General features: G+C 40.1%; 1 protein-coding gene across 1 annotated transcript; it reads right to left on the reverse strand.

Annotated features, from left to right (window-relative positions):
- Window positions 1-256: 256 nt before the first annotated feature.
- On the reverse strand, window positions 257-14,530 carry znf292b (zinc finger protein 292b). Its single transcript, XM_022685216.2, has 8 exons — window positions 14,319-14,530; window positions 11,476-11,630; window positions 10,429-10,507; window positions 9,880-10,012; window positions 9,539-9,744; window positions 8,613-8,749; window positions 8,209-8,350; window positions 257-8,099 (listed from the first exon to the last, which is right to left on the reverse strand). The coding sequence occupies exons 1-8, from the start codon at window positions 14,490-14,492 to the stop codon at window positions 828-830; spliced, it is 8,298 nt and encodes a 2,765-aa protein (XP_022540937.2). The 5' UTR covers window positions 14,493-14,530; the 3' UTR covers window positions 257-827.
- Window positions 14,531-17,422: the final 2,892 nt, after the last annotated feature.

The following is a 17,422-nucleotide window of genomic DNA, read 5'->3' on the forward strand; positions in this document are numbered from 1 at the left end:
AGCAGTACTTAAGTGGCATGTGGTAACATCCTTATTTTAACTCACTTAGAAACAAATAGTATACAATCTGATATTAAGTGCATTTCTGTGACCAAACAAAAACCCAACCCTAGCACACCATCTCCCACACAATCAAATATTAACCTACAGTGAAACATAAAAGGTGCAGCATACATCAGAACCAAACAAGTAAAAATATGCCTTGAGAAAAAATTGCTTCTATTCAAACAGATAAATAAGGACAACAACGCAGATGTACAAAAGGCAAGCTGTAATAAATTGGTCTCAGTTGTTTAAGGTACAGACTGCTGGTGGCAGTAATTATACAGAGAACCGTTATGTGCACACAGACAACATTATAGACGATTTCAAATTTACAATGCAAGTTCAACGAGACCAAAACAGTTATCATCTACACACTGCACTACAGAATTTCCAATCCAACTGGAACAGGGGCTATTTCACTTTCAAAGTAAATAGAGTCCTGTAGAAAATTAAAAAGTAAAACCTTTGTTGTTCCTTTACAAGTTCATCTCCAAAGGCAACAATATGTGTAGCTTTATAAGGGCATGCTTCAGAGGTATATAATTATCTGCTGTTTTAGTCATCAGCTATAAAATGAGTTTAATACACACAGTTCTCTTCAGTGATTAGCGAGTGTCTATTAATATCAAGGGCATGTACTGTTTCACAAACAAAAAAAACAAAGAAAAAAAAAAAACATTCCAGCAATTTGTTCGACAAACACTACTCAATCAGTACATTTATTGTCCAAATACAGATTCCATCTCACTTTTGAACCATTTCATGCCCCCGTGTGCCGTCCCTTAACTTTTATCAGCAGATGACTCCTCTTTTTGAATTACCACAGCAGGGCGCATTTCATGCAGCTGTTTGAGCAACAGTTCAAATACACTTGAAAAACTTCGGTGCACCTCAAACTTCACGTTACTAAGACAGGTTAGCTTTTGAGGGTTTTTGAACTCAACAAGTTTCAGTACATCAGACCTACTGCACACAACTGAGGCAGTCTTTAACTGGAAAGTAGGGTGTCTCTTGTACATGTTGGCGTCCAAGGTCACTGAAGCTTTCCTCTTTCCTAATGGCTGTCTAGACTGCTCCAGGAACTGAAGGAAAGACACCTCAAAGCCCAGTGGCTTAAAAGTGCTCATCTTAGAACCCTCACAGGCTTCTTCTTGCGCCAGTGTGGCGCTGGACGACGTGGAGTCAGAGTTGATGTCGGCATAGTTAACAGAATAACTGTGCGCAGTTCTTAACCTCGTCACTCTCTTGTGAGTAATCGGCTTGTTTCTGTTATGCGCCAACTTGCGTGGACGTCCTCTTTTGCGCTTGACCACCACAGAGATATCGGAGCTCGCGTCAGTGGAAGGCTTGCTGTCTGAAACATATGCGTCTTCTGTGCTCTCCTTTTCTGAAGTCAGCTTTGAAAACTCAGACTCCCTAGGCGCTTTGTTTGAAGGCTTCTCGTTCTCTGACGTCTCGACAGAGCTTTCCTCTGACTTATCTGTATCGTCACTCCTCGCGGTTATGCGCTTGTACTTTGAGCGGGGCAATTTCTTGCAGTGAATGTAGTTGCTCCTTTGCTCCTCCAAATACTGTTTTGGCAGGCCATGCTGGACGTAATGTTTTATTATATTTCTTTCAGAGCTAGCCACTGTTTCGCAGCCTTTGATCATGCAGGGGTACTGCAACGGAAACCTCTTTGTGCACACGGCAGAGGCCTCCTCCTTAGTTTTTAAAATAGGTTTTCCATATTTTGTCCAGTGGTTGTTCTTTTTTTCTTTTCTCTTCTTATCTAGCCCCTTCTTTTCAAGTTTCCTGTTAATTTCTCTATTTTCCTTCTCAAGGAAAGGATAAGGGTTCTTTCGAGGACGACCAAGTTTGACACCTTTCGAGTTCATCAGCTGGAGTTTGTAAATATCCTGGTGTTTTTTCATGGTGTGCCGCAGTAGATTTGACCGTGTTGAGTAAGCGCAGTCGCAACCCTCGACGTCACAGTGGAACAGTCCCTCTACAGCCTCTACTTTAGAGACCTTAGCATCCTTATGTTCTTTGTCAATGTGGCCAATATACTTCCAGAATGCTGTAAAGGTAACTGTACAATTTGGCTGGTCACACTGAAACCTGCCCAAATTTATGCAAGACATCATAGCACCCGCTGAGTCCAGGCTCAGCTTGTGGAGCTGCAAATAATGTTGCAGCAGGTCTGTAACCACCTGGAATATTCTCGAGCAGTCTTTGACTTGACACCGAAGCTCTTCCACTTCAGCTACTTCACCGTCAGGTAGGTCATGATCCTCCTCGTTTTCGTTAGTCTCTTCATCTTCGTCATTTTCTTCATCTTCGTCTTCGTCATTATTGACTTCAAATTTAGGAAGGTCAGGCTGATGTACAGCTTTGTAATGGAGAATCAAATTTTGCTGGATAGTGAAAGCAGCAACGCAGCCTTGATGAACACAACGATAAGGCCTGTAGGGGCTAAAAACATCATCTGGGTCCGTTTTCTTCTCTTTAGGCTTTTTGGGTATTTCCCTTGGTTTTGGTGGTCGAGGTTTTACCAGTTTAGCTTGTTTGTCTTGGGACAGAGTACCTGGCGAGGCAATCAGTGCTGTAGTCTGGGCCTCTAGGGGTGCACCTGCGGGTGCACCTGTATGCAGAAATCCTCCAGATGGAGTCTGATGGAGGTTCTGGCTAGGTGCAAATGGTCTTGGCACGAACTGCCCATTTAACTGTTGCTCCATGCTTGAGGCAGTCATCAAGGAAGGACCAGACTTTATCACTGATGGATAAATGGCTGTCTTACTACTGGATGGGGCTGAGTGCATAGTCCCTGGGAGATTACGGTTCAATGGAGTAGGTTGCCTTACAAAAGTCTGGTGACCGAATTCAGATTTAATTCCTTCATTAGCAATCACAAGGCCTTTCTGGCCAGTACCATCAATGTGTTTCTGTTGCCCAATATTAGAGGTTCTCTGTTGTACTGGACCATCATTTGAACCAAGCAAATCTGTGACGTTTGGTGTGGGACAAGGACTACCTTCACCCTCCAATAATCCTCGACATTGTTGCTGCTGCTGCTGTTGCTTCTTTCTTATCTCCATGATCTGCTCTTGTGAAAAACTGTGAACACTTTGATAATGGACTCTCAGGTTTGAGTTTCGCGTGAAATTTTTGTTACATACTTGACAAATAAAAGGAGCTAACTTAACCTGGTCTTTCCTGTACTGACTGAGCATGTCTTTAGTGTAGTTATGGAGTTTGCTGAGATGTTTAAACATGGCATCCTTTGTCATAGCTCTGTAACCACAACTACTGGTGTCACAAAGGTAGCCAGGTCTCTCGACAGTGGGGTTCATGGCATCTGTGGAGCTCATACTATCTGTGGAGTTTACAACATCTCTGGGATTCATAGGATCTCTGGGATTCATAGGATCTCTGGGATTCATAGGATCTCTGGGATTCATAGGATCTCTGGGATTCATAGGATCTCTGGGATTCATAGGATCTCTGGGATTCATAGGATCTCTGGGATCTCTGGGATTCATAACATCTCTGGGATCTCTGGGATTCATAACATCTCTGGGATCTCTGGGATTCATAACATCTCTGGGATCTCTGGGATTCATAACATCTCTGGGATCTCTGGGATTCATAACATCTCTGGGATCTCTGGGATTCATAGGATCTCTGGGATTCATAACATCTCTGGGATTCATAACATCTCCGGGATCTCTGGGATTCATTGCATCTGTGGTTTTAGGTAATCCAGATGTTTCTGAAGGTCTACTAATGACCATTTCCTGTTCAGGGACTTCTCTATCCAAATTCAATCTTTCAAGTGCTTTCTGAATTTCTGTCACTTCATGATCTTGCTGTATAACTGAATTAGGGGATGCAGCATCATCGATGCTGTCTGTAGAAACAGATGCCGCAGAGATTTGTGCTTGGCCTTCAGCTGCTGTAACAGTCCTAGTTTGCTCAGAGAAAGGTTTATTTTCAAAATGATGGTCACTCTGAGGAACCTTTTGGATCACAGGAGTTGCTTGCTGAGGAACGCCCATTGCAGGACTTGAGGCAGCTGAGCTCTGAAAACTTCCACTGTCAGCACTGTTGACTGTGCACTGTTGACCTGGACACACACTACTTTTCTTGTGGAAATCTCCAGCTAGTATCTGCTCTCTAAGTTTTTCCTTGACACTCTTTTCAGACACCAAATTTTGAGCAAGACTAGCCATGGCAGCCAGAAGACCATCATTAGATAACCCACTTGTGTTCATATTGGTAGATCTGTCTGCGAGCTCCTTCATTTTGTTAAGAGTTTCATTGTGAAGAATTTTGTCAATTTGGTCAGTGGGAGCTCTGTTACAAGAGGCAGAAGAAATATCTTCATCCATCAAACGAGAAAGAAGGGGGTCTGAAAGGTTGCTGTCAGAATACAAGGGATTGCAGGGCTGTGTATATTTCATCTGATGCTGACTAATATTTTCTTTGATTTTCCCAGTGTGTTGAATCACACTGCTTTGCCCATCTTGAGGGTAAGGGACAGATGCATTGGTAAATGTCTGCTGTCCAACTCCAACAGACTCGCACAGATTGGAGGAAATTTGTTTGATGACCTCAGTGTTGGGCTTACCACTGCTAGCATATGGGGAATCCTTACCATGTAGGAAAGTGACATTGGGGAATAGTTTTGGATCAAGTGGACCTTTGCTGACTGCATGAAATGGCTGGCTGGAGTTTAGATGTCCAGATGGACTGGGCTGAGGTGTGGTCACAGGAGAGTTCAGCAGATCAAGAAATGAGATGGGCAGGTCTGCACTCAAGTCCGTATCATCAAAGCCTTTGCAGTGAGAACGTTTAGATAAATGTCCACCAAGAGATTTAGGACTCTGGAATTCTCTAAAGCACCTACAGCAAATGAACTTCCCATCTCTGATGATGGCAGGCCACTTTGTTCTTCTGCTTCTTTTGACTTTTTTAATGTCGCCACCATTTGTGGAACTGACACCACCACTATCTTGAGAATTGGACAGAGCTGAAGAGGTGCTTCCTTGGGAACACTCTGGAGGTGATAAAGTTCTCTCCAGTTTCACCACAGACTCAGGATGTTTGACAAAAGGTACAGGATTGCTCTTGGATGGCATAGTATAGGAAGATGCAGGTGAATTGCCGTGGTGACCCTTTACAGCTGGATTGTTGAGCCTTTGGGTAAAGTCTGTTTGTGGTGGGACAAATGTACATGGGGCATTACTTTGAATCTGCACCGAAGGGTAGGCAATTCCTTGCCTCTGACTATCTGAACCTTGGCCTTGTGCAACAATATTCATGTGAGGGGTAAGGTGGCCACTTGCAGGGACATTAACATTTGCATTCACGGCTTGGGATTGGCCAGTCCGCTGTTGACGCGAATTGTTGACAGAGACAGAATTCCATGAAGGGTCAAGCGCAATATGAGACTCACTTGCAGTGTGTCCCAACTGTGAAAGCACAATGGGATCCAATATACTCTCCATTTGATTGGGGAAAGGCTGGCTAGTGGAGGCCGGCAGGTGGGAAGAGGTAGAGGGATAACTGGGTTTTGGGCAGCTTGCTGAGTAAGCATTGTGGCAAGTCAGGTTTTGCACTTGTGCTGTTTGAGCAGGAATTCTTGGACCCAACTTGTTCTGCAAGGATGCAGCTGAATTAGGATTGCCATTTAGTGACGCAGATTTGTTTGCGATTTGTTGCGCCCTGTTATTCTTTCTGTCTAGCTTCCACTGGGTGTAAAACTCTGGGTGAAGTGCCTTCATGTGCTTGGTTAGGCTTCTGAAGGAACAATATTCCCGAGAACAATTTTCAAAAGCACACTTGAATTTCTCTTTCTCCTCCTCTGCTGGTCCAGTGCTATTTGTGTGCACTGGTTGAGCTGGACTACTTTTAGAAACCTGCATGTTGGTGGGAAAAGAAGCGACTTGTGGAGGAAGCTTCTGAGGCACTGGAATCACTGGGGTACTACTGTGGGTAGTGTGTGCTAGGGATGCCATGCTATTTCTAAACGGGACTTGATACGGTGTCTGAACATGGGCCACAGGACTGGGACTATATTGTTCATATTCAGTGTTTGCACTGTTGTACAGTGTTGGAGGCCGGGTGTGCGACACAGAATTTGTTGTCTGCATTTGACCCTGCAAAACATCACTTGAGGGGGGTGGCTGAAAGTCCTCTAGAATGTTCTGATAGGAGGATGTTTGGGGAACTGGGCAAGATGAAGCTAGGACTGGGTCATTCATCAATACGTCCAGCAAGGACTCCTCTGGTCTGGATTCAGTCAAATGAGACATGGCAGGGTTGACAGGAGGCTGAATCAGCTGGGTCTCCATGTTGTTCATGGTCTGTTGTTCATTAAGATCTGGGTCGGGTGGTTCAGATTTGAGTGTTCCAGGGTCAAATGCTTGAGTGGCTTCTGGACCAGCACTGCTGAGCATGCTTTCAATGGAGTGCTTGACTTTCACCATGTTGGCCATCTGACTTGAAGGGCTCAACGCACAACTGGAGTTTAACAGGGGATCCGCAAAGGTGTCAAGCTGGTCAGCAGCCTCAGCTGGTGACCTGGTCTGGTCAGGACGAGGTTCAAAAGAAGCAACTTGGCTCTCGGGATCATGTACTTCTTCTTTCTTAGCGTTATGGCTCTCTTCGTGCATATCTAACTTAGACTGAGAATGAAACACTTTACCACAGTCAGGCACTTTGCACGTAAACGTTTTATAATGTTGCGCCTCGTGGTCGTAGAGTTTAAAAGCCTCGCTGAAAACTGTTCCACAGCCAGGAAACATGCACTTTGCCTTGAACACCGGATGATTTTTTCTGTGCACAAGAAGCTCAGCATTAGAGTCAAAGCTAGCTTTGCAATTCACCTGAATGCAAATATAAGGCTTAGCGCCACAATGGACCTGAAGATGATCATTGAGGTGACTGACATTAAGAAAGTGACGCCGGCAATATTGGCAAACTATCTTTGTGTTCTGCATTTCAAGAAATCGTTTAGCTTCTTCAACGTCCCCGTGATCCTTCACATGGGCAATAAGATTCCGAAAGTACTTGAACCCCCTCCTGCAATTTGGGACAGGGCAAATGTTGCCACCTTTCCCATCTGCTCCAGCACCATCCTTCTGAGAGCCCATCCCATCTCCATTGTAGAATCCATCAAAGTCTCCATTTAAGTTTTTCGGTTTGGTCTTTCGAGACAGATTGTCTCCGCTTTTGCCATTCAATGCAGAAATGGCTGGGATGGCAAGTTTTTCATTTGCCAGTTTCTTAGTGGTTTTCATCGCTGCAAGACGTTCTTTGCAAGACATCTTTACATGCGACGCAACGTGTGGGTCTAGAGTTTCTCTCGTTTCAAAAGTCTGTACACATATTGGACAGGTATAACATCCATCTTTGAAGTGAGTCTGTGCGTGACGCACTATTCTGTGACCGAGAAATTCCTTGTCACACAAAACACAATATTGCATGTAAGCTTGCCAATTTCTAAACCTAGCCGATACAAACCCTTTCTCCCTTAGCTTCTTAATTTCTCTATTTTTCTGCTTCTGGTCTTCGATTTCCTTAAGTTCATTTGTAGCATCCAGAAAGTACTCGGAAACATCCTTGAACTCCTGAGGCAAGCCTGAATCATCCAGAGCATCTGGATGATCATCGTTCAGCTCATCAATGGAGGACACGATAGATGCCTCCTCACCCATTAGACCTAAGCAATGTCGCTTTAGTGTCTTCCAGTCCCAGAACTCGGGGTCAAACGGCCACTGGGTTTTGAAAACGAGGAGAAGTTCACAACGTAGAGAAGTGGGTATTGGAAGGCTCTCCTCCTCAACCTTCTGATCTGGTTCATTATAGAGCGTTTCCACAGCATAATATGAGTCAACTGTTGGCTCCAGAAGAAACTCAGTCAACTGACAAGCTCGTTTCACTTCCAGGTCATCAGGCAGCAGGCATGAGATGGTTTTGCAGACGGTGGCCTTGTTGGTTCCTTCGCAGGACTCCATTCGGAGAGCGCTCACACACATCTCTATGCAGGCCGGCAATCCAGTTTTGTCCAACTGTAGATTAGAAAAGAGGAAAGTTTTTACATAAATCAAGCATTTTTTCATCTCAACAGTCTTAAAAAAAAAAAAAAAAAAAAAAAAAAAGTGGTGATAAGATTCTTACCTCTGACTGGATCACTTTTATGAAAAACAGCAGGTGAAACACAGTTTTGGCCAGGCGAGACATCTGCCTGCACCTCTCTAAAAAACCCTGCTCTGAAGTCTCTAATCGCTTCAGAAGTTTGCTCCAGAAGAGAGTCAATTCCCTGAAAAAGGGAGAGAGAGGAAAGAGGTTGTGTGTGTGAGTAATCATGCGATTAAGTTCAACAAAAGGAATTAAATCACCACCACCACCCATCACATTACAAGGCTTCCAATTCAATGCCACCCGAATTGTCTAGTGGGTCTTCTGATTAAATCTGTAGGAGTTCAATTTAAAATAGATGTTTTTGTGCATCTTTTGCCTAAATGTTTATTTTGTAAACCTGACAAAGACTGCTATTCACTTGCACAGTTTAGATGACTCACCAAGCGCAGTAGGTGTCCTCCTGGAGGAGCTGTCGGCTCAAAAAGCCTGTGCACATCGTGAAAGCTCCTTTCTCATCTCCATCCGCCTCCAAGTTACAAATCATCTCCAAAGCATCCCGACAGTCCACCTTTGACAGCTACAGTGAAGGAATAAAAGGTTTAACACTGTTTAACATTTTTTTTAAACAATAACAAGGTTTATAGTTGGCCCAGAGGCCCAACACCCTGGCTATGATTTAAAGAAAAGTTCCTGCTAAAGATGAAAAGCAAATTAAGTCAGCTACACAAACACATTCTTAAAAAAAATAGAAAACCTATCATTAAAATTCTTAAATCAGTTACTACTGCTCATATATCACTTTCTTTTCCTGCTGTTGAAATTTCACTTATTTGTGAAACACTACGTATAACAGGTTTTAGATTTATAGTAACTAAGTATCATTATCAGGTTCTAAAAGATCAATATTTTACTGTATTAAACACCAACTGTTAAAATACTTTGGGGAAACAAAAAATATCAATGAAAAATAAATAAATAAATAAATAAAAAGATATTAACTCAACATTGACTTTCACTATCTAACAGTACATTGTAAGATACATTAGTAACAGCCTTTTCAATTTTTCAATCCCAGAACCCAGAGTATATAACTGAACATTCTACAGCTTTTGTACAAGTTTTATAGATAGTCTGTGTATATGGTAGTCTCTTTGTGTGAAACTGAGGAACATGAAGGAGGAGCAATAGAGAGTTTTAGTATTAAGAGCAGTGACGCTGAGGTAAAAATAGACTGAGAATCACAATTAAGTAGTTACAACATAAAAATAAACCGAGACAAATGTATTTTAATTGTGTTTTTAAATAATTACCACCCCCCCACCCCAATTTCAAAACACATAAAAGAGAAAAAAAGAGAACTGCATACCTCCTCCATCAGCATTTGCTGTGGAGCAACAGTGCACAGGCAAACAAGATAAATCTGCCTGAACTGGACCCTCTTTCCGTCAAACTCAGGGAAATCTGCACACGCTTTAGCCAGCAGAGCAGCCTTGTCCATGCAGTTCTCTTTAATTAGGTACTTCAATCGCATGTGCAGCAGCTCTGGGCCTTCATGAGTAAAGAACTCATAGACTAAGAAGAAAAACGAAAGAAAATATAGTGAGTTAAAACGCAAGTAAAACATTAAGGCTTTTTCTCAGACTGTAGTAAATCTAAACAGTTAAAAACATTTCTGCAACAGCTTACAACATACATACATAAACTCACCTTTGTCTTCTGGAGTCTCTTCATTGAAAATGCTGAGTAGTGTGCTGTTAGCCCAAACGCCTTGTTCGTGAGTGATTGCAGTAAGCAGTCGTAGCTGAGGAATGCCATTCTCCTGCAGGAGAGAATGAGCCATCTGCATAGAAAACATATGACAAAAAAATAGATTAATTTTCTACACTATTCCTTTGAAAATAAACAGCAATAACAGTTGTTACAAAAACAGGAATTTTCTTTTAGAAATAAAAATAATACATTTAAAAACAACAAAAGTTTGTTTTATTCCTGCAAATATTAACATAGTAAATAAACAGAAATTGTGCGTAATGTGTGCAGAATAACACATTTTGAATTTATACTTTTACTAGTACATATTTTCTTATTTTTCTGATTTTACCCAAAAATTATAGTCTAGGTGTAAATGTTATATCTAAATAAATGCATGCATCTCAATTTTTGTATTTTGTTTTATCCTTCCTAAAACTGGAACGACCGCCCAGCTGCATTTTACAACACATATCCTTTACAAAGCAAATCATTTAGACACAGTACCTCCACAGAGCTTCGAAACTGCTTCCATAACACCTCTGGAAAAGCAACATGTATTGAAAGCAGAAGCTCCACACAGGTCCTGCAGAATTCACACAGACAGAATCACACAGGAAGGCTGAATTAGAGCTGCAATTATTGATAAAAAAAATTTAATTACTTTAGAAGTAACAGTCAGTTTATTTGCAGGTCTTATCCATAGCGTGTGTGTGTGTGTGTATGTGTGTGTGTGTGTATGTATATATATATATACATATATACATATATATACATATATACATATATATATATATATATATATACATACATATATATATATATATATATATATATATATACATACATATATATATATATATATATATATATATACAAACACATATATATATATATATATATATATATATATATATATATATATATATATATATATATATATATATATATATATATATATATATATACACGTATATATATATACACACACACACACTAATATTTGGTTGGACCACCTCTTTAGCTTTGATTGCTGCACGCGTTTACTGTTCACTTGTTTCAATAAGCTTCTGCAATGTTACAGGATTTGTTTTAATCCAGTGTTGCATTAATTTTTCACCAAGATCTTGCAGCATTGATGATGGTAGAGTCTGAGCACTGCATAAAGCCTTCTCCAGCACATCCCAAATATTCTCAATGTGGTTAAGGTTTGGACTTCGTGGTAAACAATCCATGTGTGAAAAGGATGATCTTATGCTCCCTGAATCCTGAAATCTTTCACAATTCCAGCCCCATGAATCCTGGCATTGTTATCTTGGAATATTTCCATGCCATCAGGGAAGAAAAAATTCATTGATGGAATAACCTGGTCTATATTCAGTTTATTCAGGTAGTCAGCTGACCTCATTCTTTCAGCACATACTGTTGCTGAACCTAGACCTGCAGACCAACTGCAGCAACTCCACATCACACTGGGACATCCCTTGGTTCTAACTGCAAAATCAATCATTTAAATGAATGATTGTTGGGTAAAAATGAGCATAGTGTACTCACTGTGAAAGTTTCTCAATCAGGACTGGAGCATTTTCGCACTGTGAGGAGAGGTGTGTGGATGCTCGGGCAAAACTCAGCAGAGCCACAGCGTATCCCTCCAGAACAGGCCAAGGGTCTTCATCACTCCTCCACTGTCCTACATACTCCAGCAGTGTCTGCATAGACAGACCCAAACACAAAAGTAAGTAAAAAAAAAAATGGAAGAAAAAAAAACAGTAAAGTTTGGCAAGTAGGGGTGGAATAAAGTATCAATATTGCGATATATTGCATCATTTTTGTTTATTCAATTTCAATTTTATTGACAATTCACAATTATTTTTTTCTCAGCTGATGATTACATTTAATTTGTGGTATTTGATGATCCATGCTGTAATACCCAATATCTTAACAAACAAAAAAAGCCAAGTCAGATGTACACTCCAACACACAAATGCACAGAAGGTGTGCATTATTATTAGAGCCAATTTTTAAAATAATTAAATTCTTCTTTTAAGTCAATACAAAAGTAAAGACAAATAATGAACAGAAGTACAGCAATTCATTAATATTTCTGTATTGTTACTGTTTATAACTAATTATATATATAAAAAGAACAACATTAATATTGTAAATTGATTTTAAAATTATATTCTCAACCTATTCAAAGTTTTAAATACCTGAGCATGACTAACTGATGGACTTCGTTATAAATTAACAAACTAGAATTAATAAATTAACTTAAAACAGTGTGTTTTATTTTCTATAGTCCACTAATATTTCATTACAGTATTAATAAATAAAACATTACAGTATTGTTAAAGGCATTTCCATATTTTTGAGACAAATTTTTCTTTATTAAATATTTACAACCAATAAGTAAATGCAATTAGTAATGACTAGTAAGTACATGTTTGTTTAAAGAAAAAAGTTTAACTTTGTTAAAATATACTAAGATTATTAAATATATTAAGTATGATTAAGTATAAATAACTGTATTAAACCCTATAGTTCATTCTGCATTTTTTTAGTTGGCATGTGATTAGTTGCATTAGTGATGGTTGTTCTACTGGAGGAGCACTGGTAGTTGTAGCCCATTTTGGGATTTGGCTCAGTTACTTACTAGATAACTTATCAAGTTGATTAAGCAAAACTAGACTCGATTTTCTATCACAGCACATTTATCTGGATAATGTTTTTTTTTTTTGCATTTTGTGTTTGATTGTGCATTTCCCCTGCATCTTGTCTTTACGGATTAGAAAGCCATGTCAGAAATGTTGCATTCAAGAAAGAAATATATGTATTAATTATCTGAATTATATTATACAGTGTCATTAGTGAACGGTTCTTCTGCTAATGCATTATTTTCAATGCCTTCTAGTCCCTGTTCTCCTTGATCATCTACTTGTAAAGTAAAGAAGCACTTGTCAGATACCAAATATGTCTTGAGTGAATGACTCTGTGGCAACTAATCAATCATGATCATTTGAGTTTTATTATTATTTTTATTTTTTCCTTAAAATGCAAAAAAAAAAAAAAAAAACACTTCTACACCAGGCAGAATACAAATGCACAAAAGTACAAAATTACTTGTTTTGAAGATCTAACAATCAAATGGTTGTGATTCAAATGAACCAAATTTGAAATAATAATGAAATAACAAGCACAATGATTTTATAACCAAAATGAAAGTGAATGTTCACTGAAACAGCTTTCTCTTGCAGAAGTAAATAAGTAGCAACACTGAGTAAATGTCACAGGACCCCTCAACGCTCTGGTTCCTTTGTGAAGGGGTGATGATCTGAAGATATTGATAATGATGACATTGTGCATCTATAGAAGCTAATGGGTTTAGGAGTTGAATCAGAATAATATAGTCACCCAGGAGTGGTCTAATCTAACTATTACTGACTTTAGCAGTTTGGCAGCTAGTTATAATAAAAACACCACTTAACACCACATTATCCAAATGACACAACTGTAGCTACAGTGTTTGAACACGAGTCCTTGTGCACTGAAAAATTATTTTCTTTTGTATTGTTATCTAGCTAACTTACATATCTAATTAAAAGACTGTAACGGCTATAATATGTTCTGTGACATTGACTTTTACTTAGGTGGGGTCGCTGACTAAGTTAGCTAGCAACATTAGCCTCGTAACAAGCTTAAATATAATTAGCGCTACCTAAATAACTAAAGATTATGGCTAAAGCTAATTCATACACATAATTAACTTAGCTAACCTAGCTATGTATTTTGACTGAACGTTTGATATGAGGTGGAAATTGTGCAAAGCTGATGTTGCAGTCTGCTGAAGCTAACTAAGCGAGATAAGAGGTTTAGCTAACTAGCTAACCTAGTTATGAACCAGGCCAGCTATAATCATCACAGCTTAATCACACTAGCGTTAGCTAATCGTCTCACATACATATCTGAGCTTGAGTTTTTTATGATGAAGTTGCTGAATAATCTTGTAAATAACGTCTTAAACAAGATGAGTTCAGGGTATCGCGTGATAAACTGGTGTTTAACTGTAGTGAAGTCGTTGCTCTGATAGTAGCTCTATCTGTGGAGCTCCGCTCCCGTCACAGACACACAGAGCCGCTGGCTGCTGCTGGCTGTGGTCATGGTGGCTGCAGTAACAGGGGAGCTGGAGGACACGGGCTCGCTCCATTATGTTCACGCAGAGACAGAAATAAGACCTTTCACCTTTCATAGGCGTTCACATTTTCCTCCAAATGGTGAACTAACAGTTATGTCCTGTAGCTATTGGTATAATATTCCGCCGCGCTGTTAAATATCTCTCCGTGTTTACAGCCGCTAGCTGCCAGGCTAACAACATTAGCATGGGGGATGGGATCGCTCACCGTGCAGAAGGCCCGGCAGTACTCGGCGGACTCCTCGGCGGGCTGCTCCCGCTGCCTCAGCGGGGCCTCCAGCCTCTCCAGGCGTGCCGTGAGCTCCATGAGGCCCGCGCCTTTGTCCCCGAGCCCGGTCGCGCTCTCCTCGCCCCGTTCCAGGTCCTCCTGCCCGTCCGCCATCTTCACATCCCGGTCGGCCGCGTACGCACAACGGTCGTCACGTGACGACTTCAGACTCGCTTGCGTCTGCACGTATTTCAGGGTGGCGATTAGTTTAATTTCATACCCGTTTTCGGGAAAAGTCCCGCCCACTTGCGTTTCAGTCGTTTCCTGAACAGCCACGCCTACGTCTCTGGCACGCGCACAGGATGATAGTTTTCTATCTGCTTCTATTGTTCTGTTCAGTTTTATATCAAAGCGTTTTTAGACAGAGCCCCGCCCCCTGGTCTAGCGGGGTTAAATGTGATGTTTTCTTCTCACACCCGTATTGCGGCACAGCGGCCGTCGTGTCCACGGGTGTCCCACACGATTCTGTGCCTGGTCCGCCTCTGTTCTCAACTATTGTAAGTAGGAAATCCAACTAGTGGGGCCCATTCCAGTTGCTATTTCCTACATCACTTACTTGCCTATCCACTCAATCCACGTGATGATAAAGCGGCGGCTATGTTTGTTTGATCTTCCGGTGCAGCAGCGAACCATTGATATACATTACCTGGACAGTAGATACAGTTACTCCAACAAAAACAGGATAAACTCATTTATGTAATTCCATTGATTTCAGAAGAACCAAAACGTTTGTCCATATAGTGTTTATGTTAAGAATTCACCTATAACCATATCATACTTTTCATATTATACCTTAAAAATGATTAATTATGCTTCTTTTACTAAACAAGCATTGGTGAAACCACCCAATTAAATGTGTTCAAAACCAACAAAAAAACGTAATGTTTTTGTGTCAAAAAGTTTGAAAGCAGATTGGAATTGTTCCAACACATGAAGTCAATGAACTCTTGACCCAGGGCCGCTTGATGTAATTCTGCCATAAACGGTAGAACAACGCCACCCTGAGTGTTAGATGTGTTAACACACACCAAGGTCAACACACACTCTCGTTTTATACTGGCTACTGCATTAGACCAATAGTGTTATTATAACAGGAGTGGTGCGTGAATTAGTGAATTATACCACAGAAAAATAATGAGAGACTCTCTGTGGTCCCCCAGCAGCAATGTGGTGAGAATTATTTTTTTAGTTGATTTCCAGACTAATTTCACTGTTTCAAATACATGTCTCTATGTGTTTATTTAAGGCAGTAATTTAGAAAAAGAAAAACAGTTATAACCAATTCGCTCTAAACACATTAATTTAGACATGTATCTAAATTTGCTGCTTCAGTGGAACTATGAAGCTATGTAGGTTAGCTAACAAGCAATGAAAAGCATGTTAATCAGTTAGCATTGTGCTAACTGCATAGCTAAATCATCACCCACTGTTCTCAAACTAAGAAGTTCAGTACTGCCTCTTAACTTGTGTGGTTTCTGACACTGTTTGGCACAGATGCTGCAGTCCATTAGAGCACCAGTGCAGTTTTTAGTGTATCCAATTTTCAGGGAAATTTAGAATATCCATTTTACCTGATAAATTGGATAAATTGGACCTGATATCTAGCCTGAGGACTCTTGACTCTGATTATGAAGCCTAAAATTGTGAATTAGCCACTCTGCAAACAGACGCAACAGCTGGCCTTTTTGGTTTTGAAGCCTCAATGCCTACTATCTTTCCAAGCAAGATTGCTTGCTGATGGTTGATGACAGGTCAGTGTTATCATGACTGTAGTTTACTCTGGTCCTCAGTTATGAGGCTCAGAATACCGCCATGTGGTTACCATCTTTGTTTTGGCCTTTAATGGGTTTTAAGCGAAACATTGAAAGTGTGTAAAAATCCTATGACACAATTATTGAAACATTTTTTATTACATTATATACTAATTTTGAATTATTGTCTAGCCCTAGCTGTCGCCTTGTGGTCAAGGTACAATGCAAATTTCTGGAGTTCGAAAACCTGGAGTTAAACAAAAATGTGTGAAAGTGTTAAATTGTGTGAGTTTATTCTCCAACTTAAACTACAAGTTGAGTTGAGGGGAACTCTCTGGTCGTGTAGTATTTTAGAGTTTATTCCAAGGTGTTGAGGAGCGTGACTGAACTCTCCCCCAATCCTAGCTTACCATCAGTGTGAAGTCTTGCTCACTAGGGCTCCTTCCATGGGGTATTTCTTAATATTTTATATAATGGTTGTTAGCCTAGCTAACATTTTATTGGCTATAAGAGTAAGTTACCATCTTCGGCGCTGTTAAGTGTGGCAAAGTGCTGTCAATGCACTGAAGACAGCAGTGTTTAAAGTATTTTTTGATAATATTAGTTTAATAACACATTTTTTTTGCATTATTTGTTAACTGTGTGAAGGAGTTTATGTTAAAATGAACTCCAGCTGAGATCTGTATTTTACTCTAGAGTTCTTAGTTATTAGTCTCTAGGTTTGAACACCTGGATTTGAGGACTTTCTGCCAATCTTCTCTGCAGAATCTCTGTCAGGTTTGATCGGGAACATCAATGGACATTAATTTTTAGGTCTCTCCAGAGATGTTCAACAGGCTCAGGTCTAGGATCTGACTGCCACTTAAGGACATTCACAGAGTTGTCCCTTAGTCACTCTGTTGTTTTAGCTATGTGCTGAGGGTAATTGTCTTGTTGAATGTTAAATTGATTGACTGGTCTTTCCAAATCATGTACAGTATCAAACAAAACAGAATAAAGCAAATTTCTATAGTTTCGTCCCATGGAAAGATGTACTTCGGAGATGATCAAGAGAAATAAGAGGCACCCAGAGCTACATTTTAAGTGATTTTTTTTATTTATAAGGCCGCAACACAATAAAATGTTAAAAAACAAAAACTAAAGGGTCCGAAGACTTTCTGAATGCATTGTATGTAGGTTGACCATACATTCTCTTTTTCTCGTCCACTCATCCAGTCTAAAAATAAGAAACATCTTCAGACACCAAACATGGTAACTGCTAATAACTTTAACATAAAAAGTCCAATTACTCCT

The sequence above is a fragment of the Astyanax mexicanus genome, chromosome 1, assembly GCF_023375975.1.
Source record: "Astyanax mexicanus isolate ESR-SI-001 chromosome 1, AstMex3_surface, whole genome shotgun sequence".
NCBI lineage: Eukaryota > Metazoa > Chordata > Actinopteri > Characiformes > Acestrorhamphidae > Astyanax > Astyanax mexicanus.

Excerpts from the sequence above, each read along its gene's own strand:
- znf292b (XM_022685216.2), bottom strand. The coding sequence starts at position 14,492 with ATGGCGGACGGGCAGGAGGACCTGGAACGGGGCGAGGAGAGCGCGACC. Across the intron at positions 11,631-14,318 it reads ACTGCCGGGCCTTCTGCACG|ACACTGCTGGAGTATGTAGG; the intron begins GTGAGCGATCCC and ends CTGTCTATGCAG. Across the intron at positions 8,100-8,208 it reads TAAAAGTGATCCAGTCAGAG|TTGGACAAAACTGGATTGCC; the intron begins GTAAGAATCTTA and ends TCTAATCTACAG.